The 23,639-nt window shown below is 36.5% G+C and overlaps 3 protein-coding genes across 8 annotated transcripts; all 3 read left to right on the forward strand.

The window, feature by feature from the left end:
• Positions 1 to 725: 725 nt before the first annotated feature.
• Positions 726 to 3,251, forward strand: LOC140836276 (uncharacterized). The gene is made up of 5 exons (XM_073201667.1): positions 726 to 1,078; positions 1,177 to 1,226; positions 2,009 to 2,132; positions 2,266 to 2,373; positions 2,454 to 3,251. Exons 1-5 carry the CDS (start codon positions 925 to 927, stop codon positions 3,083 to 3,085), a joined length of 1,068 nt encoding a protein of 355 aa, XP_073057768.1. The 5' UTR covers positions 726 to 924; the 3' UTR covers positions 3,086 to 3,251.
• Positions 3,252 to 5,867: 2,616 nt separating this feature from the next.
• Positions 5,868 to 14,332, forward strand: LOC140836277 (uncharacterized). 2 transcript variants are annotated; one of them, XM_073201669.1, is made up of 5 exons: positions 5,868 to 9,330; positions 9,483 to 9,736; positions 10,782 to 11,378; positions 11,757 to 12,935; positions 13,151 to 13,303. In XM_073201669.1, the coding sequence occupies exons 1-5, from the start codon at positions 5,974 to 5,976 to the stop codon at positions 13,161 to 13,163; spliced, it is 5,400 nt and encodes a 1,799-aa protein (XP_073057770.1). In that variant the 5' UTR covers positions 5,868 to 5,973; the 3' UTR covers positions 13,164 to 13,303. The 2 variants fall into 2 exon arrangements, with proteins under 2 accessions (XP_073057770.1, XP_073057769.1); XM_073201668.1 differs by having other exon boundaries at positions 11,757 to 14,332.
• Positions 14,333 to 15,246: 914 nt separating this feature from the next.
• LOC140836278 (granule-bound starch synthase 2, chloroplastic/amyloplastic) lies at positions 15,247 to 23,214 on the forward strand. 5 transcript variants are annotated; one of them, XM_073201671.1, is made up of 10 exons: positions 15,247 to 15,450; positions 15,546 to 15,998; positions 16,657 to 16,780; positions 16,890 to 17,357; positions 18,152 to 18,216; positions 18,573 to 18,650; positions 18,715 to 18,825; positions 20,397 to 20,441; positions 20,636 to 20,809; positions 21,992 to 23,214. In XM_073201671.1, exons 2-10 carry the CDS (start codon positions 15,636 to 15,638, stop codon positions 22,946 to 22,948), a joined length of 2,385 nt encoding a protein of 794 aa, XP_073057772.1. In that variant the 5' UTR covers positions 15,247 to 15,450; positions 15,546 to 15,635; the 3' UTR covers positions 22,949 to 23,214. The 5 variants fall into 5 exon arrangements, with proteins under 5 accessions (XP_073057772.1, XP_073057773.1, XP_073057774.1 ...); XM_073201672.1 differs by having other exon boundaries at positions 15,550 to 15,998; XM_073201673.1 differs by having other exon boundaries at positions 15,247 to 15,435.
• The last annotated feature ends 425 nt before the right edge of the window (positions 23,215 to 23,639 follow it).

A 23,639-nucleotide genomic window follows, 5' to 3' on the forward strand; every position in this document is an offset into this window, starting at 1 on the left:
GTCTTTAAACTTAAATCTTTAATGTTTTTCAAAAAAAAAAATTATCAGCATAATAATACAAAATATTACAATATGACATCAGTTACAGTCAACAATATAATAATATCTCCAAAAATATAATTAAGTATATAATTTACTTTTTCGTATAAATAATTACTCACTGCAATTATGCACAATTTCCGAACAAAGAAGCAAACATAATATTTGTATCGTGTAAATTTCAGATAGGAGTTTATATTTTGTGTCTTTGATTTAATTTTATTATTGGAGAGAATTGTTTAAAATTTGAAAATATATTAAAGATAAATACTATCAATATTTATGAAAGGAAAAATATATGTTTTAAAAAAAGGAAATATATATATATATATATATATATATATATATATATATATATATATATATATAGATTTTCTTGTCTTGTAGTAGAAATCAAAAGATATTGCGTTACGACTAGTCAAAACGGTCAGCCGTTTCTCGATTATCCTTGCACACAAAAATCCCATTAATAAAACAATCTAGGCCTGATTAAAAAAAAAAGAAAAAAAAAAGAAAAGGACAAACAATCTTGGCTGACTTTTAAGGGGGATATTTGAGAAAATAGATTTGGTCAAACTTTTTTTAAAAAAAATAACCCCTCTCATATAGTAAAAAATACACTATTCGAGACTATTTTTTTTAAAAAAAATTTGATCAGAGTTATAAAACAAAACAGAAAAAAGATCCTCGCCCGAACACTCCCAACTCAGCATCGCATTTTTCTATTACCGATAGGGTCCGATAGGGTTACCTGGCAGTAATACCACTTTTTTATTCGTTTCATTTTCATGGGATTAAGTGTTTTCTGCATAGCCCATTATTGTTAATCTAAAAAATCTGTACCTTCAAGAAAATCTGGGACGGCAGTTCTTGAAACATTCAGAAATGTCTAAGATCTTGATCCTATTTTGTTTCATGTTTTTGAGTTTTGTCAGTGGTTCAAAACTTGGGATTTTTGAGATCAAGAAAGGTGATTTCTCCGTGAGAGTCACCAACTATGGAGCAAGAATCGTCTCTGTTATTCTTCCTGACAAGAATGGTACTCTGATTTTTCGGTGTTTGTTGGAATTCATGTTTAATGTTTCATATTTCTGAGTACACGTGCCTGAAAGAACTAATTTTTCCATGATTTTTCAGGGAAGTTAGCAGACGTTGTTCTTGGCTATGATACAGTCAAAGAGTATATGGTATGTGTTTTAATTGTTTCGTTTACATTTTTTTTAATGCTGATGAATTTCTCATAAGAAAAAGTGAATCTTCTACTGGCTTTCGTCAATGTGGTCGTAGTCAACATATTTCAAGATTTCACATTTCTTCCTTTTTATTGATTTTAGTCATGGATATTTGTTGTAGATGACCATTATTCTTCAACATCTGAATTTCCTTAATCCACAACTTTCAAGCTTTCAAGTCTTTTTTTTTTTTTGGTCATAAGATTTCAAGTTTTCACATGTTCATAATGTTGGAAAAGGCCATTCTTTTGTTTCCATTTGTCGTGATAGAGAGATCATTATTCTCCCACCTCAATAATGACTTACTCTAATAATATGGCACGTGCTTTACTATCCTAATATTTGATCATACGACAAGATAAGTTGAAGTCCAGGTATTCGATTCAAAGCTGTTAAATGGGTCATGACTATTTGGTGGTTCTATAGCACCGGGATGTTTTATTGGGTTATCATCCTTAAGAAAACTGGAAGATCCTGACTCACAAATTTGGAAGAAGGCGGAACGTACATGTTTTAAGATAATTTTTTTTTATCATACGAGTATGGGCTTTTCAGCTGCTCGTCCCCACTGTGTTTGCCTCATGTACTCGATATCTGGTTCCAGTACTTGCTCAAACACACGCTGCCTGTAAATGTTTTGTTTTATCTTGATTGTGTCCAACTAGCACTTTGCAGAACTTTAGCTACGTCAAAAGTTCCCCTGGATGATCCTTATGGATTTGATCCTATGACTGCAGAATGATAGCGCTCACTTTGGAGCCATTGTTGGCCGGGTTGCTAATCGTATTGGCGATGCTGAGTTTGTTCTAAATGGAACTCTATATAAGCTTGAAGCTAATGAGGGGTCTAACATGCTTCACGGTAATATGTTGTCAATCGTTTGTATCTGTCCTTTCCGTCTTTTAGTTGTTGGGGAGACATGGAGTCTTCAGAAAGCATGATACATCTCGCTTACTGTTAGTTTTGAATATTTTGTTTTGCGAGTTTCTTACAGGTGGTAAAAAAGGATTCAGCCAAGTTGCTTGGAAGGTGAAGAAGCACAAGAAACATGAAGAATCTCCTTATATCACCTTATTGTATCACAGTGTTGATGGCGAAGAAGGTAATTTAACAAAACCCTTTAATTTAGCCAGGTTCCCAATTTTACTGTCTAAACTCTTGATTCCCTCATTTCTCCCATAGGATTCCCTGGTGATGTTGAGGCCTCTGTAACATACGCTCTTATCGAACCATACAAATTAAGTGTAACCATGAAGGCGAAAGTTGCAAAAAAAGCGACTCCTGTGAACCTTGCCCAACACAGCTACTGGAATCTTGGCGGTCATAACAGTGGGAATATACTCTCGAACAAGCTGCAGATATTTGCATCACACATCACGCCTGTTGGCAAACAACTCATACCCACCGGTAAAATTGTATCAGTAGAGAATACTCCTTATAATTTTCTTAAACCTCTTGAAATAAAAGGGCCAATAAAGGATCTCCCAGAGGGCTCCAAAGGTTTTGATATAAACTACGTGGTTGATGGTCATAAAGGGCAAAAAATGAAGCCGGTAGCTGTGGTTTATGATAAGAAATCTGGAAGAGTGATGCATTTATCAGCGAATGCTCCTGGAGTGCAGTTGTATACCGGTAACTATATTAACAATGTAACGGGAAAAGGTGGATCTATTTACCAATCTCATGCAGCTTTATGCTTAGAGACTCAAGGATTTCCGGATTCGGTTAATCACCCAAATTTCCCTTCACAGATTATTAATCCTGGAGAGACATATGAGCATTGCATGATGTTCACGTTTTCGACGAAGAAATGATATTGAAGTTTAATCATTGTTCGAAACTTGAGATGGGCTGGTTACTTGTGGCCTTTAATTTAACTTTCTTGGTTCGCTTTTCTTGCACAATGGAATAAACTAACAATATTTGCAGAGGGACACACCTCTGTTGCCTTTTTATAAGAATTTATGATCATATGATCCATATGCCACATGTCGTTTTAGCTTTGGAAAAGTTGCAAGGGTGAATAATTGCGGAAAATCCTATTATATCTTCGAAAATCTGCATAACAGTTTTAATGTAAATTTCTTTTATAAAGAAATCTGAAAGTTATATGTGTAATGAAAACATCTCATTTTCTTCTCTTGTTTCTCCTCCCTCTTCTGTCCACGGGTTGTGTGTCATATCTACATGCCCGTTACGATCAGTTACAATGTGTATGCATGGTCCAATACCTTTTGCTTGAACAGGAGCATAGAGTTTGTGGATGATTAAAGCACGAAACATGTCAAAGTACGACTTTGTGGTACGGTGTGTCAGTGGAGTGATCTTCCTTGCTTTCAGATTATGCCTCGACATGACTGAAAGATATAACAAACAATCAAATTCCTTCTGCCGACGAAGATGAATGGTTCGGACTTTCATGATGCAAAGTATAACCCTCTTAGTTTCTTTGCCCTGAATGTCAATATCTAAAACATGTTATGGAAATCCTTTTGCTGCAACCAACCCAAAACATGTATGCCTATTCAATAGTCAAAACTGTTAATAATATTAAACAATTTCTCTAACTTGTTTCTGATTTAGGGCGAGGTTTGATACGTTCTCTCCTAACATTAAACTGTCACCCATAACCACTTCTGTCAATTTGTATTTAAAAATTTCTATCGTAATATAATTTTTACATGTTTGGTGATGTTGGATTTTGGGCATTTCACCTCCTCTTTCGAGACTCAACGTCCTATACAAAATAGGATCTTTGGCTGAAAAATTGAGAATAAGATGATTATTAAACCAGCATATATTATATCTCAATGTCTACAATATTGATAAAAAAAAACATGAGATGAAATTTTTCTCACAATTGAGGTCAAATTGAGTAAAAGTGAAATTGGTATCAATGAAATTACAGTTTTATCAAATTTGAGTATTTTGACTATATCTATCAAAATACTCGATAAAACAATACGAAAATTTACCACAATTCAGAAAACGTAATTATGAACAACATTTGTTTTATGTTTATGTCACACACATACAATGCATGTGCTCTGATCGTTAGTTCTTATAATTTTTTTTATCTAGTTAATTAACCAATCTTTAAAAAGTCCAAATTGAACCAACTATTCACTCACTATAAGCCCTACACTGACACAAATATTTGTATCCAGATCCTCTGCTATGCAAAGGACAAGTGTTATCAAACCACATTTTGTGATGTTTTTTTTTTCTTTGCTTCAACTCGGGCTTACAAAAATATGGGTCCAAATTTTTCTCTACGTTTTTTGTTTCTTTCTATTTCACTCCATTTTCTTAACCGTGCACCACACGTCTTATAAGTTTTGTATATTAAAATTTTAACATTTAATGATTTAGAGATTGAAGATTTCGGTTTACTTAGTATTGAGGTGCAACTAATCAGTCATCTTCAATCATTCATTGTCATTTTTTTTCTTCCGTTATTTTTGTATGTTTTAGCCAATCCAGAATATCTATATTAACTACTAGGAAAATGACGTCTAAAGAGAAATCAACAATCCAGTCTCTATACTATTCTTGATGAAACTACGAAAGATTATTTCTTACAAACTATAAGATTTTCAAAACTTGATTATAATTGTGATGGTCATAATATGAAATTGTTGACAGACTATGTCTCAAATCAAATTAGTTTCTTTGATTTTTGTGGTCATGTAGTTATGCATTTTCATCATTGTGCTAAAGTATTATAAATACATGAAACAACATTTTTGTACAGTTCATATACATTGTCTTCATGGATTCAACATTAGAAGTTCAAATATTTAACTTGCAACAAAATCAATTTTTCTATTTCTCATTTTTTGTATAAAATGTTTGAAATTCGTTCACACCATTTTTGCATGCATATGTTAATTAGATTTGTTCTAGCAGCCTCAACTCAACCAATATTTGTTTTGTAATGTTGTTCGTGTATGAAGACGAAAATCTTATTGATCAACCGATATTCTTAATGGATTATATTTCAATATTGAATTCAAACCTAAGATTGCTATGAAATTGAATAGCATGTTTGAAATATGAGGTTGAATATGATGAGAAAATTGTATTTAGAGTTAGGAATCATTATTTTAACAAGAACAAGAGCACTAGAAAGTGCTAAAATCTAGGTAGGAGTGTACACTAATACCTTTCAAGAACCTTGCAAAGTTGTTTTTATAAAAAAAACTACAGAATATCTCTTCATTTATCAATCTATCTAGTTGCTTTGCTTTAACAACTTTTGTAGTTATTTTTCTTTATTGTGTAGCTACTTGAAATATTATTTTGCTTAAGTGAGATCTCAGTTAAGAAAAATAACAGATGATTTAGCATAATTTTTTTAAAGGTTTTATGCATTTTCCAAATAAATTAAGTCATGATTTATGGTTAATGTTTGGGATGCTATTAGTTTTGTACATTATCTTTTGTGTGACAAAATATTCATTTGTTCTTTGTATTTTGCAAATTTGATGTTAAAATAAGAGCAATAATCTTGTATGCCCCTGTGTAAAAATCATTTGTATTTTATTAATAGTAATATAAATTGGGCCAGTATTTTTGCAAGCCCAAGCTGGAGCAAAAGGCAAAAGGCAAAACGTATTGTCCTCTGCAGTGCAGAGCATCTGGACCCCAAATATTTGCAATTCGCTGGAAACTTGCCGCCGGGTTCTTACCGCCGTGAACTATGTCTGCAAAGTGGAGGGCCTTGCAGCATCGTCACCGTTACACTTACAGCGCTGTTGTGTTCCCAGCACATTTCATTCAGGCATTGAATCAAACGTCACCCAGCTCTCCTTTCTTCGTAGAACTGAAACACCTGATCTCACTCAACTCCACCTATGCGCAGCTCGAACATGTGAAAAACGTGGCATCTGGATTCTTGAAGTTACTTTCAGACCCCACTTCTGAAGAAAATATTGTTTCTTGTGCGGTGAAGCTGTATATGGAAATCCTTTTTCTCGAAAATTCGTTGCCTTTGCATAGGACGCTGGCTTCTGCTTTGACGAAATGTAAAAAGTTTCGGTCTTTGATTGATGCTTGTTTTCGGCAGCTTTGTGGGCAGTACTGTCGCAGGGATGATGTCGGATTTGGAAAAAGGTTTTGTGTTTCACGGGTTGCCTTATCGATGATGAGCACTCCGAAATTGGGGTATTTGGTTGAAGTGGTGGAACAATGTGCGGTATCTGTGGGGTTGGATGTAGTTTTGGGGTTGAATAGCGTTGTTTCAGAGATGACTGAATGGTCAAGACCTTCTCCGCTCGTTATGGAACAGTGCCAGGAGGCACTTTCATGTATGTACTACATGCTTCAACGGTTCCCAGCGAAGTTTGGGACGATAATTGATGGGTCAAGTTTGGTCAATCTCGGTGTTCTGGAGATGGCTTTTGTGACTATTTTGACCATTCTGAAGTCACAGGATTTTTCGAGGGATTGCTTTGTGTCAGCTGGCGTGAGTTTGTGTGCAGCCCTGCAGGTTTGTTTAAGTTCTGATGAACTTGGTCTATTTATCACGAGAGCTATTTTTCATCAAAATAATATTCTGAATTGTAAGATTGAACTTTCTGATGTGGTCCGGAAAATCCCATTTGAGGATGATTTAATTCGTGAGATTTCTCAGTTTTCATCTCTTAGTAGACTTTGCTTGATCAGGGGAATCCTTACTACAGTTTCAAGAACTGTTCTTGACACTCATTTCGTTGTGTCAAATGCTGATTTGAATGGAGGGTCAGCCTTTTGCGACGATGGATATTCTGTCAGGACCATACTGTATGATGAAATTTTGCCAGAATTGTGTGACTACGCAGAAAATCCAGTCGATAGTCACTCTAATTTTCATGCATTAACAGTGATGCAAATATGCTTGCAACAGATAAAGACATTACTGCAAAGTGATGCCAGTGGTGTCATAGATAATTACGAGCCAATGCCAGAGGAAATGGGGGCAAGGATATTGAAGATTGTCTGGTGTAACCTGGAAGACTCTTTGAGTCAAACTGTTAAACAGGCTCATCTTATCTTTGATCTCTACTTAGATGTCCAGTCTTGCCTGAAATGGGCAGAGGGTAGCGAAAACATCAAGTTGTTCCTGAAGAAGATAGCTTCTGATCTCCTTGGTCTGGGACCTCGTTGCAAGGGAAGATATGTTCCTTTAGCGGCCCTTACTCGAAGGTTAGGAGCTCAAACTATTCTAGACATTAATCCAAACTTACTGTTTGAAACCACCGAGGCATTTATTGATGATGATGTGTGCTGTGCTGTTACAACATTCCTCAAGTGTTTCCTTGAGTGCTTGAGAGACGAGTTTTGGAGTACTTTCGGTGTTGAGGGTGGATATGTAAAATATAGAGGTACCTGTTTACTACCATTTCTTCACGGGCTTGTTTCGGGGCATGCAAAGCTTCGTTCGAACTTGAACACTTATGCGCTGCCAGTTCTACTTGACCTGGATGTGGACAGTGTCTTTTCAATGCTTGGGTTAATTGGTATTGGTAACGGAGGTGACATCCCTTTATTTGCTTCTGAAATCACTTGTGCAGATATTTCTCTAGGATTTGAACAGCAAGTCACTGTTTTGGTTTCATTGCTCAAGGTTTCCAGGGTGCTTGCATTGATGGAAGGAGACGTTGATTGGTGTGAGGGTTCACCACTATACCCTGAAAGAGTGGTGCTGGATATGGATAATAGCGATTTTCAATGTGTAATTGCTATCAAAGGCATTGAGGTTAAAATCCCTGTTATGTGGTTCGTTTTAGCTTTGACCCACATAGACGAGTCACTTCGCATGGATGCAGCCGAAACTCTATTCTTAAATCCAAAGACGGCCAGTCTTCCTTCTTCATTGGAACTCAGCCTAATGAGAAGAGCAGTTCCCCTAAACATGAGATGCTGTTCAACTGCTTTCCAAATGAAGTGGAACAGCATGTTCAGAAAGTTTTTTTCCCGTGTACGGACTTCATTAGAAAGGCAACTTAAGCAAGGAACATGGAAGCCTATTGTTTCTGCAGATGCCAATGGAGTTTGTTTATATACCGAAGCTGAAAAAATAATAGAACACAGGGCCAATAATCTTTTGAATTTTATGAAGTGGTTGAGTTGTTTCTTGTTTTTTTCATGCTATCCTTCTGCTCCATATGAGAGAAAGATAATGGCTATGGACCTCATATTGATAATGCTAAGTGTTTGGCCTGTGTTGCCTACTTCACTAGGAAATCAGGAAGTTGTTTGGTCCGAAACCGATCTGTATCCTTACAGTAAGGGTTTTACTTTACCGACTTCAACGTTGCTGCTTGTTGGATCTGTTATTGATAGTTGGGATCAGCTGCGGTTGAATTCTTTTCATATCCTTCTCTTTTTTCCAAGTCCACTGCCTGGAATTTGCAGTCCAGATGTCGTTCAGGAGGCAATTACGTGGGCTAAAAAGTTAGTTTGTAGCCCGCGTGTCCGAGAAAGTGATGCTGGAGCTCTGATTTTTCGACTTCTTTTTCGGAAGTATGTTTTGGAGCTCGGGTGGATATTGAGACCATCATGTAATATTGTATCACATTGTCCAAAGCCTGAGCTTTCGAATGGGACCTCTCAGAATTGCACATCCAACACTCCTGTGTTAACTTATGTAATATCACTGATTGATTGGCTGCTTGTTGCTGTGGAGGATGCTGAAGAGAATCTCTCAGAAGCATGTAAAAATAGTTTTGTTCATGGTATATTGCTCACCCTCCGGTACACATTTGAGGAACTGGATTGGAATTCTATTATGGTTATGCATGGCATATCTGAAACAAAATATGCACTAGAAAGGCTTTTGGAGTTGGTGATGCGAATAACATCATTGGCCCTTTGGGTTGTCTCAGCTGACGCTTTGTGCTTACCCGATGATGTGGAAGATATGGTGGATGATGACACTTTTCTTCTGGATAGTCAGGATGAAACTGATTCATCTGGCATCAAGATAGAGTCTGAGGTTAAAACTTCAAAATCTTTCCAGGAAGGCAATTCGTCGGAACAGATTGTTATGGTTGGTTGCTGGCTTGCAATGAAAGAGGTAAACATTACCGTTGTAAATTTCATTGATGTATACTTTGTAACGAGATGTGTGACTTTTACAATGGTATTTTGCACCTTGTAGATGTGCAATTAGTCTGTGAAATATATGAGCCGGCTGAGAACTCGTTATTATTTTGTCTTGTTTTCCAGGTGAGCCTTCTCTTGGCAACTGTAGTTAGAAAAGTTCCTTTACCTACGTCAGATGAAATCAGAAACATAACTGGTTATATTGACGGTGAGTCCATTGCAGCGTCTGGTGCAATACTCGATGTTAAACAACTTGAGACAATTGGAAACCATTTCTTAGAGGTCCTTCTCAAAATGAAGCATAATGGTGCAATTGATAAAACAAGGGCTGGGTTCACTGCACTGTGCAATCGTTTGCTCTGCTCAAATGACTCGAGGTACTTGATGAAATGATCCATTTAACTGGATCTGAATGTCACACATTTAGCTAAAATCAGTAATATACGGTTGGTTAAATAGCTTAATTGTTGAGTGGTTGAAGTTTATATATTTTTTGGTAATCTAGTATCCTATCTATCGATCATTTTCTTATTATCTGTTCTGTTGAAAATATTCTTGAAGCTGCGAAGGGTTGAAAAACTTGGTACTTATGGCTCCTACTCATTTATGGTTAATCGGGTGATGATCGTGACATTTATTCAATCACACTGTTCTAAAAATCGGCCTAGGTGGCTGCCGATCGCCTAGAAAAAGGGCTTGGCGGTTAGGGCTTTTATTTTATTTTTTTTGAAGTTTTTTTTGTCTTCTAATTTAAATTAAAAATTCAATTTAAAAATGAATGGTAATTTTTTATAGGCCCTAAAAAAAGTACAACAAGAAATATGATTTGTTAGCTTGCTTTAACACATCATCTTCATTTTCGTCTGCGATCTAGAATAAAAAAAACTTTATGATTGTGATTTTGTATTTGAGTAAGAGGATCACAATGATGATATTGGCTTAGTTTACACAATGATTTCATGTCCTAATTTTTTTAAAAAAATTCATTTTATTTTTTGTTAGTCATGTTCTCCCCACTTATATCATACAATAATTTTATATCCAAAAATAAAAATAAAATAAAAAATAATTTAAAGATATTAATGTACAATGTTACTCAATACTAAATAGTATAAAAATTAATTTTAAAAAACCGTCTAGGCGACTAAGCGCTAGGCAGTAGGTAGCCATCTGTCTACCGTCTATTGTTTTGAAAACACTGTTTGACCATAACTCCAAAATCGAAAAACAAACAAACAATACAGGGTGAAAGATTTTCATGGTGATATCGGCTTTGATGAACTGTTCTTGACATTCTATATTTTGAGACATTTTTTTGTTTTCATTAGCTTCCTCATCTTGGCCAGGAGTTGGGATATCGAGCACCAAGAGTTGAGGGTTTTAGTCTGAGTACATGTGCTAATACTGCTGCTTTATGTACAGACTTTGTAAATTAACAGAGTCTTGGATGGATCAACTGATGGAAAGAACCGTTTCCAAGGGACAAACTGTGGATGACCTGTTAAGAAGAAGTGCAGGCATACCTGCAGCATTTATTGCATTTTTTCTTGCCGAGCCTGAGGGAACGCCAAAGAAACTACTGCCTAGGGCACTCCGTTGGCTAATAGATTTAGTTCAGAAGTCCTTATCTGAACTTCCTGGAGTAAACAGCTCCAACGGTGAGTCTGGCAGTGGGTTCTCATCGAAGTCAAACCCAGAAACCGGGAGCCTTCAACTTCCCAAGATGAATGGTGGCAAAGAAATGTCAAAGATTCGAGATGAAGGTGTTGTTCCTACGGTGCATGCTTTCAATGTTCTCAAGGCCGCTTTTAATGATGCCAACCTTGCGACTGACACATCAGGGTTTTTTGCCGAGGCATTGATACTGTCAATACGGTCTTTCTCTTCACCATATTGGGAGGTCCGTAACAGTGCCTGTCTCGCATATACTGCCTTGGTACGTCGCATGATTGGATTTCTTAATGTTCAGAAGAGAGAATCCGCTAGGCGATCTCTAACTGGGTTAGAATTTTTTCATAGGTATGATATATCAACCATAATTCATTTGTTTTTTCTATCATTAAGAATGGCATCGGCATTTGATACATGATACTTTCGTTTTTTAATCTGGACCTCCTACCTCATCTCATATGGTTTTTTCTGTTTTTCAACGTCACCTGCCTCATTAACTTTAGTGTCTCATGAGAAAGGTTCGTCGCCATCCTTGAGCTTTGTGATAAACATATAATGTAACTTGTGAAGTTTTCTGAATATAGAAATATAGCTTGAAATTCACGATTTAATCCCACATAGACAAAAAGATATTAGATTATATGAGAACACAACTTCTTCTTTTTTTTTTGTAAAAAATATGACAGATTCTTGATCGACTCATATCTTTTTCCTCTACTTTTCAAGGTACCCTGCATTGCACTCTTTTTTATTTAATGAACTGCAAATGGCTACTGATTTGCTGGTGGATGAATCATCTAAACAGTTAGAATTCAACCTGAAAAATGATGTGCATCCAAGCTTGTGTCCGATGCTGATACTTTTGTCACGACTTAAACCTTCACCTATCATGAGTGAGAATGGAGATGCTTTGGACCCTTTTCCTTTCATGCCATTCATCCGGAGGTGCTCGGTCCAAAGCAATTTCCGGATTCGTTTGCTTGCATCAAGAGCATTGACAGGTCTAGTATCCAATGAGAAGCTGAAAGTTGTATTGCTCAATATTGCCTCTGAGTTAGACTGCCACATCATGAAGCCTGATTTCAATTCAATCCATGGAGTGCTATTACAGCTTAACTCTCTTGTTGATAGCAATTGTAGAAACCTATCTGATCCCTCTAAAAAGGATGCAATTCTCCATGAATTGTTTAAAGTTTTAGCCACATGCTCTTGGATTGCAAGACCACGATGGTGTCCATGCCCCACCCTGAACGGGTGCTTATTAAATATACTTGATAACATGCTCAGTGTTGCAAGAACATGCAAAGGGAGCAAAAGTGCCATTCTCATTTGGAATCTCCTCTGGGAGTTATCTTCAGAATGCTTAGATTCAGAAACTGCTAGTGGCCATGTTTATTTCGATCCAACTATTCAAGAACTTCGGAAGCAAGCTGCAACTTCCTATTTCAATTGTGTTTTTCATACATCTAAAGAAGTAGTTGACGATGACCTTATGATTCAAAGAATTTCCTCTCCTGCTTCTACCTCATCAAGAGTAGCAGAAATAGAGGTTGCCTTCACGAGATTTGAGGATAGGTTGATTCACTCAATGTCAGATGCTTCATATGAAGTGCGAATTGCTACATTAAAGTGGCTCCATTCATTCCTAAAGTCAAGAGAACCATCTGGTAAACGTGGGCATCAGTCATCTTGTGAGGCCATAATTATTTGTTTGACTAATATCAAGCTTCAAGATACCCTCTTGAAGCTTCTGGTTTCAGAGAAACATCATAAATGCATGCACTATATTCTAAAAATCCTATACAGTTGGAACCTGCTGGAGTTGCAAGATGACAACCAAGAATGCATGGAGCCAAGATATATTTGCCGCATGGACTGCATCTCAATTTTTCAGTTCTGGGAAAGGTTGGTTTCTATGTTTAAGATCACGAGGCATTCGAAGACTCGTCGAACACTTATTTGTTGTATGGGAATGTGCATAAAGCGGATTTCTAGCTTTTGCATTAGCTTTCTAACTTCTGAGTTTGAGACGATAAAAACTAGCCACTTAAGCAAAACTTATCAACGCGAACAATTCTCTGACTTTTATAACTCTATAATGTATTTTGTGGATCTAATAGAACAAAACAGTGATGCATCAGAGCCTGTAAATATGAGAAAGGCAGCTGCAGAATCAATGATAGCTTCTGGTTTGCTGTTTCATGCTGAGGCATCTGGTTCTTTGATTTTTGGCTGCCAAACCTGTGATGAGAATCTAGGTCCTCATTTTGAACCAGCAGAAGCTATCAGAATGTATGCGCGTAAGATACTGGATCTATGGCTGACATGCATTAAGCTTCTTGAAGATGAAGATGTTGGGCTTAGAAAGAAACTTGCTTTAGATGTTCAGAAATGTCTTTCATCAGTAAAAGCGAGCAACAATGGGCCATCAAGTATATCTTCCAGCCAAGTTGAGAAAGTGATTGAATCTTGCTTCAAGCATCTTTCAACAGTCTTTGGTCACTGGCTTGGTTATCCGGATTATCTTTGCTACTGGATAATTTGCATTGCGAACAATGCAAATTATGTTGCATCAGGAGACGACCTTGTCAGACATGTTTTTGACAAGGAGATTGATAATCATCATGAAGAAAAGATGCTAATTTCACAGATTTGTTGCTTGCAGCTAGAAGATATTCCGATTACAAAGCCTCAAGAGGGTAATTCTTGGATCAAGAATGGAGCCTGGGACCTCTTGCATAAATGGAGAAGCAGATTCTGCCAGCAGTTGATAGAATTTACACAGAACCTAGGAAAACGGGGACGTATCGATTGGATAGGAGGTATTGGCAACTACAAAGACACCTTTTTACCACTCTATGCGAATTTGCTTGCAGTCTATGCTTTGTCAAACTGCATTTTAAAAGGTGAACCTCAGAATAGCATGTCCACGGTATCTGAAATCTCTGCACTGGGAGAAGCTCTTGACCCCTTCCTTGGAAACCCTTTAATCTCCAACCTTTATTCTGTACTTATCGAATCCCATGAGAAATATTTGGGTGAAATTAATTATCAGTTTCCCGAAAAATGGAGGGTAAATGATTCGTCTTGGGCCGAATTTGATCCTTATTTTCTACTCAGATGAAAGACTCTAGTGCCATTGTTGCTTTTGCGGATCGTGATGAACATACTCGTACGTGCTAATGTGCGCTAATATATATAATCAATGAAAATTTCGTTTTTTTGTTATCCATAGGTTTGTGTTGACTGTATTTCCATGTCTTGGTGAGACTTGATTTTCCATGAAATATGTCGCTTTCTACTAAATTCTACCACGAACTTGCATTATATTTATTTTCGAGGATAAGCCTGTTTTAGTTTAATTAACTATAGATCCTCAGTCTCGTGTCATCGGTCGCTTATTACCAATAAAGTGTGATGATAAATTTCATTTTGTTCTTGTATTGGGTAAATTAATAGCGAACAACCTTCCTTGTCACAAGTCAAGATGGCCGAGCGGTCTAAGGCGCCAGTTTCAGGTACTGGTCCGAAAGGGCGTGGGTTCAAATTCCCAATAATCTCTTTTTTTTGTTATTGCAAAGGCAATTTCTTCGAGCGACGTCCCCTTAGGCCTTAACAAAGAGAACAAATGGGATAACTGCAACAGGAAAAGCAAAGTAGTGTGTTCAATAAATCTGGTGGTGGATTGATGCAGATGCACTATCCTTGGAAAAACCCAACAACCAACGGCCTTGATTTGCTAACTGTGCTAGTATTAACATGATTTATAAATAATATTTTTTTCTCTTAAAAATTGACCTTATGATTAGCTCATAAATAATATAAAAATTCAATAATTTCTCATACCTACTACTGCTCTTTCCCGTAACTTTTCGTAATTACACATGCTTTCCATTCGCATTGGCTTCGAAATAAAAAAAGTTTATTATTTATGTGGCCACTAAAAAACGTCCAATCTTTCACGTGGACCATTTTAATTATTGCTAGTATATTTGATTTATTACATCCAAAAAATACAACTTCGTATCCATTCTTTTAAAATATAAATAATAAAATTACCTATCAAATAGTATATGTAATTTTATTAAAATTTTTAAGTAGTTATAAAAGACTACCTTAAAATTCGAGGATTTGGTCAAATCAAAGTTCCCATTTTTCTAAGATTAAAAAATTATATAATTAAAAAAAGGATTTCAGTTACATAGTAAATAGATTCTTGAAGAAAATAATTGAGCAGCGTGTTCAAATGTATAATAGGCCTTTGGGTATAACGGGATCTCCCTTGTGATCAGATAAATATCAAGCAGATTCTGGAGCAGAGCAAAGCTGGCGATCTTTGCCATCTCAAATCCTACACAATCTCCTCCTCTCAGTTCAGGCCCACACCTCAGAACCCGCCATTGAAGTCCTCTCCATTTCGGTTTTCCATTCACTTCAATTTCTTTTACATAGTGTTTTACACACTACTTCTATGTTACGGTGATTTGTTTCTTTACTTCCGATTTTCCTTCGTAGGCAGGCTTCATTTCATACTGGATCACTGATTTTTTTACAAATCCTGGAGGCTGTTGCTTTTGTCCCGGTGGCAAATCGTCGAGCAGTTGAATGGCGTTGATGGGATCATTCCCGGCTGGTCTTGACAGTTCTGCAGTTATCCATTGTGTGAATCATCATCCACTCATGATTCCTATGCTGGCATACAGGCCAAGAAACTTCGTGGAAATCGGGGGTTTAGTTGATTGCAAGTCGACCGGGCTTTCACAAAATTCGATAGAATATTATTTAAGCAAATTATCTCCATGCTGTGGCCACAGCGGCAGACGAAGAAGGTGGGTTCTGAAGCGCGTGAAAGCGACACAGGAGGGGACTGGTGGGGGTGGGAGTGTGGATGATCCGGAGGATGCATTGCAGGCTACAATCGAAAAGAGCAAGAAGGTTCTTGCAATGCAGAAAGATCTTTTAGCACAGGTTCTTGCATTATGGATCTCTTGTCACGTTTTATGTTAAAAGGAGGTTATATATATATATACACACACACACACACACACATACATATATTGTTCTCATTCTAAAGTTAATATTTTTGCTTGTCCTTGGACGTTTGGTTCTTGAAGTCCTCGCTGATATTTTGCTATGCTTTTACTTGGGGTGGAGGCAAGTAGAATTGAGCGAGACCTTTCTACAATTTGGATGGGGCCATAAGATTAGCATTATTTAAAAAACGATGAAAATGGAGGCAGAAAGACTGTAGCTTTTCCCATTATTTTTCATTTTCCTTCCATATTAAGTTTTTTATCTTCACTTAGAGAAGTAAGCAAGAAGCTGCCAGAGGGACATAAACCTCCTATTCCTTTCCTACTCCAATCGGGGCAGCTTTCTGAATTAACATGCCAAGTATGTGATTTTTCGTATAATTATTGTCTGTTGTGTTTTCTGCCGCTTGATTATTGATGTAGAAGAACTCAATCCATGGTTTGACGTTCTTTGTAAAAGCATGTTGGTATTTGATTAGATGAACTCAAATATTGATTAAATATTTGATCAAAACAACAATAGTTGAATGGCATTTCTCTATTGACTCTGCAACAACAATTGTTGAATGGCATTTCTTGACTCCGCAACGCAGATTGCTGAAAGAAAGAAATTGATCTCATCGATAAAAGATAGTATAATTGATCAACAGGGCAGTGAACCACCTTATATGGAGAATGATGTTACGGTTTCTGGTCTTGATACTGCTGCTATGGAAGGTAATGATGTTACTGAAGACCAGCAGTATAAAAGATAGTTTGCTTGGAAATTGCACTCATAGTTAAATACTCATCTTGTTTCTTTTCCTTGTTAATATGGCTCTTGCAGAAGCAAAGGAGCCTGAAAAAGGCCTACCCTGCGACGATATTTCCTTTGATCCAAATCTTAAGAAAAACTTGGAAAGCAGTGGTTCTGGGGTCGTTAAATCTATGGAATTGCCCTATGTTCCGTGGAAATCTGCTGTCATTCCCAGTTCCGAATCTTCCTCAAACAATGATTGGTACAAACAGTTGAAAAACACAGCAGAAACAATCTTATCTGGTTCAAAGCATTCCACAAAAGTAGATTCCAATAAATCGCCGATGGATACTGCTTCTAAGACAGCAATTCTAACTGATATACCATCAAGCATGAAATATACAAAACATAAAGGTTTAAAGGAATCAAGTCCGGAGGACGAGAATGTTGGTGTTCAAGACCCCTCTAATGAACCTGTGAAACCCCCTTCATTGGCTGGAGCAAATGTGATGAACATAATGTTGGTTGCTACAGAATGTACTCCATGGATTAAAACAGGTACTCCTGATTGTTGACAGGGAAAAAGGCTTTTCAGTCTTTACTCTCTACAAGTTAGATGATATTATTACAATCTGATAATTGTTTAATGCGAGGTATAATTTTTGTATCATATTATTATGGTTAATAAAAAGTTAATTGGCGTTCATTCAACTACCATGATGTCAACAAAAGTTGCATAAGATAGTACGAATGAGTCAATGACAGTAGAAAAAGTAAGGTAGGTAGTGAAAACTTGTACAGAGTAGCCAAATTGAGGCACTGTAATATATGCTAAATATAGCTGAAAATTTTAATTTGCATTTGATGCTTGTTTCCTGTTATCTAATTATTTTTTTGAGGAATGAGCTGAATATGTGAAGTAAGAGATGTAGATTACATTAAAAACTCAATTGTGTAAAGAATGAAATTTATGAAGGAAGAAAACCTGATTTTTTTCTGAACACAAGAAAAGGGAATTACATGTGGATTTCGTAACTTTAACCCCTCCAGAAAATGGAAGAGTTGTACCACTGGACCAACTGGTCGTTGGTGAAATACCTGATTTATGAGCATAAAATCTTGCAACTGACAAAAAGAAAAAAAAATAGCAAGGAAGCTTCCATCATGTTTGATTGACAAACTGGAGTTACTTCGTCTCACTGCTTTCGCTCCTATGTATTCCCTATAAATAGGCTCTGAGTCATCTACACCTCGAATAATTGGTTTCAGACATTCTTATTTACGTGAATATGGCCACCTAATGGCGCATTTGATGTGACTTGAGACTAATCATAAGTAATGATGATCCTTAGGTGGGCTTGGAGATGTTGCTGGGGCTTTGCCTAAGGCTTTGGCTAGGCGTGGACATAGAGTCATGGTAAATTTTGATTAACTTTTACTCACAGAAAAGTGAGTGCTACAACTGCTCTGCAAGTATACAAAGCATGGACTGCCCATATCATAAAAAATCTAATTATGAACTACACTGTCAATTTATGGTTTTCTTATATGCAGCTGTGATTTTTGAAATTTCTAAGCTTCACTTGTATCAGTGAAATAATTTGACGAACCTTTTCTGTCTTTGCAGGTAAAGTTTATTCATCTGAAGGCTAAAACACGTGGTTTCATGAACATATAGTTCTTAAATGTCACGTCTCCGACATTTTCTTAAGTGAAGCGGCAAGGGTCTCAGACTGATGGCTTCTACTAACTCTTTGTTTTTTTGAGCAACAGGTCATTGTACCTCGCTACAGTCATTATGCTGAAGCTCAGGATTCAGGAGTTAGAAAGAGATATCAAGTAGATGGCCAGGTTGGCAATAATTATTTAATTTATTTTTCGACAGTATGTGTAATATTATTTGACATTTTTGCAGGATTTTGAGGTGGCTTACTTCCATGCCTACATTGATGGTGTAGATTTTGTTTTTATTGACAGTCCACCTTTTCGCCATAGAGAGAATAATATATATGGAGGAAATCGTGTGGTAAGATAATTTTGTCTGTGATATCTGTCATATATGCAGTATATCTCTTGATGTGTTTTACGGACATTCTTGTAAATAAATTAAGGGGTTCAGTACAGGTTTTTACGTCTTTATTAGTTGCCTTAGATTTTGAAGGAGTAAAATGTTTGATCAAATCGATATATATCCAAACAAGTTGATATTGCATGAAGGTTTGCTTCAATATATCTCAACATGGGCAGAGCTAACATGGGCCCTGCCCACACTGGCCCAAAAATACAACAAAAATATATTATAATTTTTTGACCCAAATTTTTAAATTTTACTTATTATCACAAGCCTTACTGCCCACATCGAACCCCAAAAAAAAAGTTATATTTTTCGTTTATAATTTTTACCGAAAATTTAGGCTCAAAATTTTAAATTTTTTATCAGCTCTTACTACGCAGATTGACACACTATAACCTTTTTTACATTGCTTTCTTCTCACAAGTCAAGGACAGAATAGGCTTTGATTAACAACCATTCCAACTCATATTAATTACTATCATCTTTCATATTTTCGACAAAACCCATAATTTCACCAAATTTTAGGTTCATTTTTTTCCATCAGTGTTGTCGATCATTCAATTTTTTTAAAATTTTGTGCCCTTTTTGCGGTCGGGAATGACTTTATGCTTATTTTTTGCCTTTAGAGTTTATATTTTCTATCATATTTTGTTTTGATTAAGGATGTTGTACGCGCTTTTCTTCGTAATTTTTCCGGCGTTTTCCTGTCGATCCTAGTCGTGTGTAGCTTGTGTTCGAGTCTTAAGACACATTAATTATGGTTGTCAATTTAACTGATGACTTTTTTTTTTGCTTTATTAATTATACTACGTTATTGGCTACATTGAACCAAGATTTTGGTTCCGGCCATGTGTCTCAACTTGCAATACAAGTTGGAGAAACAACTCAGAAGTTGTATGCTCTTGAAACTTTGGCGTAATAAAATTATTCATCAATAAAATATTTAAATACTCAGTATAATATGAGTTTATTTCGTGGATTAAAAGAATGGTGAACAATAAATATTTGACCTATTCAGGAGTTAATATGACCTAATCTTGTTCAGTTCATTTGTAATATACTCTTTACTTGAGCATTTCAAAATGAAATATTTCTCATCTCCATCATTTTACTTAATCAGTCATCCTTACGTAGTTTTTCCCAACTGTGTTGGAAATAAGGCTTGGATTCTACTTTATATGCTAAACAATACTACTTTGAATTTTATTGTTTTGACAAGTGTAAATTACTTTCTTTTCTATTAGATTTATGTCTTTTCAGTGATCTTGAACAGCCCACAGAAACCTCTTTTATACAATTGTGCCACTGTTTGAAGTTCAAACAAAAATATGAAAGATGAATAAAAAATGCTGACAGAAAAAGTAGATTTACAAATTTTACCGAACAATGAAACACCCTGCACATCTTGGAAATTTTGCATTCTGTTGTTTGATCTCAATTTATCTACAGTATACATACAGAATCATTTTTTTGACAGTTTCAGGTTTCCGGTATATTGATATTATTTTTGCTTGTCTTTGCAGGATATTCTGAAGCGCATGGTTTTGTTTTGCAAAGCTGCTGTTGAGGTAGCATTGGATAATATTCAAATTAAGAGTGGATTAGGATGCTACTTGGACAAATATGCTTAAGAATAAAACCTGACTGGTCCAATTAATTAAAAGCGAAAATGAAAATGCGGGGCGTGGACATCCTCATTTTTCGGTATAAGTTTACTTTAGGTGGCTAAATGCCATAAATTTGGAAAACATGGTGGTTGCAGGTTCCTTGGAATGTTCCATGTGGTGGGGTCTGCTATGGAGATGGAAATTTGGTTTTCATCGCAAATGATTGGCACACTGCCTTGTTACCAGTATACCTTAAGGCATATTACCGGGACCATGGGTTAATGCGATATACAAGATCTGTCCTCGTGATTCACAACATAGCTCATCAGGTTTGTTCCTAGTACATTTCTTTATCCTTATTGTGCCTTTGACAGAATCTAAAATATGTGTTTTATCGTTGAATTTATGGGAAAATACCCATGCAAACAATCTACATTCATTGGTGAAACTGATAGATAATCTTGAGGAATTGCTTGTTAGGATCTAGAAGACAGAAGTACTGTATTGTTGTCAAGCTTTTAAAAAGCGCTAGGTGGTAGACGGCGGCTAGGCACTAGGCAGTTTTTTTAAAAATATGTAATTAATTATAAAAATAAAAAAAATTATAATACAAAAAATTAGTCAAAATATGCATAAATGTCTTCAACATTTTCATCCTCGTTTTTTCAACCACGCTTGTTGATGTGCATATATTTCAACAAAATAAACATAAATTTGTTCAACCAATTTTTTTTAAAAAAATTATTAGTATTTTTATTTTTTTTAAAAAATCGAATCTTATAGGCTGTTTGTTACCCGCTTAGGCGGGTTTTGAGCCTCCTAGGTGGCCGATTTTTCCAGCATCGCCTAGAGCCACCAATTTCCTAAAAATCGAGGCGGTGAGTGATTGTCTACCGCCTAGACGCCTCTTTTTAGAACAGTGATTTTTGTAACGTCATGCTTGATTTTGCCTTTGGCAGGTCAAGACTCTGTCTTGATCCAGTTTTTTCTACATACTAAAATAGACAAGGATCGCATATCCTCCTTAAGAGTTCTACTTTAGATGCTGAAATATTGATCACCAATCGGAAAAATTTAATCCCAAGTGTTGTCATATATGATCCTGAAAATTTTGATTGGTGGAGTTACCTTTAACTATTGGAGAGAACTTTGCATTTTTTTTAAGGAAATGGATTTACACGTCTGAAAACCAATTTCAAATTGGTAGCTCAGCAGAAGAACAAATGTGCATTGACAGTAGCACGTTACTTGCCTCTACCGTAGTGGCTGTTAAGATTTGAAGCCAAGTTAGAGAAGACTCGCATTTAGCTTCCATTCAAAGGGTTTAGTGTTATTTTGTTCTGATTTTGTTAGCCATGCTTTCCAACTATCAAGATGGCATTCTACTCGGTGCTTCTCTAGTATTTTTATGATGCCGTTTCGGTTTTTCAATAGTTATGAATTTTTTATTGGAAAATATTACCCAACATTTTACATCTTTTTCTCCATATGTACATCTATTGACAAACCAGGGTCGCGGCCCCGTGGATGATTTTTCCTTTGTGGATCTTCCACCTCACTACGTGGACCTTTTTAAGTTATATGATCCAGTAGGTGGAGAACACTTCAACATCTTCGCTGCAGGTCTAAAGACTGCTGACCGTGTAGTTACAGTGAGTCATGGATATTCTTGGGAGATAAAAACTTCTGAAGGTGGCTGGGGTCTCAACGGGATCATAAACGAGAATGATTGGAAACTACGTGGAATTGTAAATGGAATTGACACAAAAGAGTGGAGCCCTGAATTAGATATTCACCTGAAATCTGACAACTATGTCAACTACTCGATCGAGACCCTCAAAACTGGCAAAGCTCAGTGCAAGACAGCATTGCAAAAGGAGCTTAGGTTGCCCGTCCGTGTCGATGTTCCATTAATTGGTTTCATTGGGAGACTGGATCAACAAAAAGGTGTTGATCTGATAGCTGATGCAGTTCCTTGGATGATGGGCCAGGATGTGCAGCTGGTTATGTTGGGTTCGGGCAGGCCCGACCTTGAACAGCTTCTCAGGCAGTTCGAGGGACAGTACAATGACAGAGTTCGAGGGTGGGTTGGTTTCTCTGTGAAAACTGCTCATCGAATAACTGCCGGTGCAGATATACTCCTTATGCCGTCAAGATTTGAGCCTTGTGGGCTGAATCAGCTTTATGCGATGCGTTATGGAACAATTCCAGTCGTGCATGCCGTGGGTGGATTAAGAGATACAGTTAAGCAATTTAACCCGTATGAGGAATCTGGGCTTGGCTGGACGTTTTCTAGAGCTGAGGCTAATGAACTGATAAATGCATTGGGAAACTGTTTATTGACATATCGTCAGTATAAAACAAGTTGGGAGGGGCTCCAGAAACGTGGCATGACGCAGGATCTAAGTTGGGATAATGCTGCTCAAAATTACGAGGAAGTGTGCCTAGCTGCTAAATATCAATGGTGAAGTTGTGGCCTTGAACAGGTAGCTCTTCGTTTCCAAATCAATTTTCTGTGCCTCGGTTCGTAACTTCTTTTACATTATCAGTTGATCTTGAATAGTGAGAGCAATGTAATTATTTGGAAAGGTCAGCGTCTTGGATATAGCAGAAAGAAGTTTCATTTATGTAAATTCTCTTTTATTTTTCATCTGTTGTTACTCTGGACAAGTTTCCTGAACCAAATCAAGTGATATTTACACAGAGACTGATGAATAAACGGTATTTCCCCATACTTAGTGCACTCATTGATGTAATATTTATTCGATTAGCAGCATCATGCAATCCTTCAACAGCCTCTTTTTCCCTATACTTCCGTCTCTGCGTACAAATGGATATCGCAAAATAGGGATATTGATGTTATCATGCAAATAAAATGAAATGCGTAAAAATAACCGATGGAATCCAGCCCAAGTGTTTTTCTCATCCAAGAAAGTCAAATTCAATCTCTTCCATTTTTAGGAATCTGAAACATATTTTTTGTAAAATATATATTTAGGTTGTGGTATGAGAAGTTTAGTTTTAAACTGAATTCAAATCGAACCTAGTTAGATTGTACTATAGGATATATGTTATTATGAATGTGTCATAGAATGTAAATTATGATGTGATGTAGTAATTCATTGACAAAAATGTTGATAGAGTTATGCATTAAGTTCG

This window comes from Primulina eburnea, chromosome 7 (assembly GCF_022965805.1).
Source record: "Primulina eburnea isolate SZY01 chromosome 7, ASM2296580v1, whole genome shotgun sequence".
In the NCBI taxonomy this organism is placed as follows: Eukaryota; Viridiplantae; Streptophyta; class Magnoliopsida; order Lamiales; family Gesneriaceae; genus Primulina; species Primulina eburnea.

What these genes read in the sequence shown, in the direction of transcription:
- LOC140836276 (XM_073201667.1), top strand. Translation starts at nt 925, where the DNA reads ATGTCTAAGATCTTGATCCTATTTTGTTTCATGTTTTTGAGTTTTGTC. An exon ending in ATACAGTCAAAGAGTATATG is followed by an intron (nt 1,227 to 2,008) that starts GTATGTGTTTTA and finishes CTATGACTGCAG; the next exon opens with AATGATAGCGCTCACTTTGG. An exon ending in CAGTGTTGATGGCGAAGAAG is followed by an intron (nt 2,374 to 2,453) that starts GTAATTTAACAA and finishes TTTCTCCCATAG; the next exon opens with GATTCCCTGGTGATGTTGAG.
- LOC140836277 (XM_073201668.1), top strand. Translation starts at nt 5,974, where the DNA reads ATGTCTGCAAAGTGGAGGGCCTTGCAGCATCGTCACCGTTACACTTAC. An exon ending in GCTGGCTTGCAATGAAAGAG is followed by an intron (nt 9,331 to 9,482) that starts GTAAACATTACC and finishes CTTGTTTTCCAG; the next exon opens with GTGAGCCTTCTCTTGGCAAC. An exon ending in CTCTGCTCAAATGACTCGAG is followed by an intron (nt 9,737 to 10,781) that starts GTACTTGATGAA and finishes CTTTATGTACAG; the next exon opens with ACTTTGTAAATTAACAGAGT.
- LOC140836278 (XM_073201670.1), top strand. Translation starts at nt 15,636, where the DNA reads ATGGCGTTGATGGGATCATTCCCGGCTGGTCTTGACAGTTCTGCAGTT. An exon ending in AGAAAGATCTTTTAGCACAG is followed by an intron (nt 15,999 to 16,656) that starts GTTCTTGCATTA and finishes TCCGCAACGCAG; the next exon opens with ATTGCTGAAAGAAAGAAATT. An exon ending in TTTGCAAAGCTGCTGTTGAG is followed by an intron (nt 20,442 to 20,635) that starts GTAGCATTGGAT and finishes TGGTGGTTGCAG; the next exon opens with GTTCCTTGGAATGTTCCATG.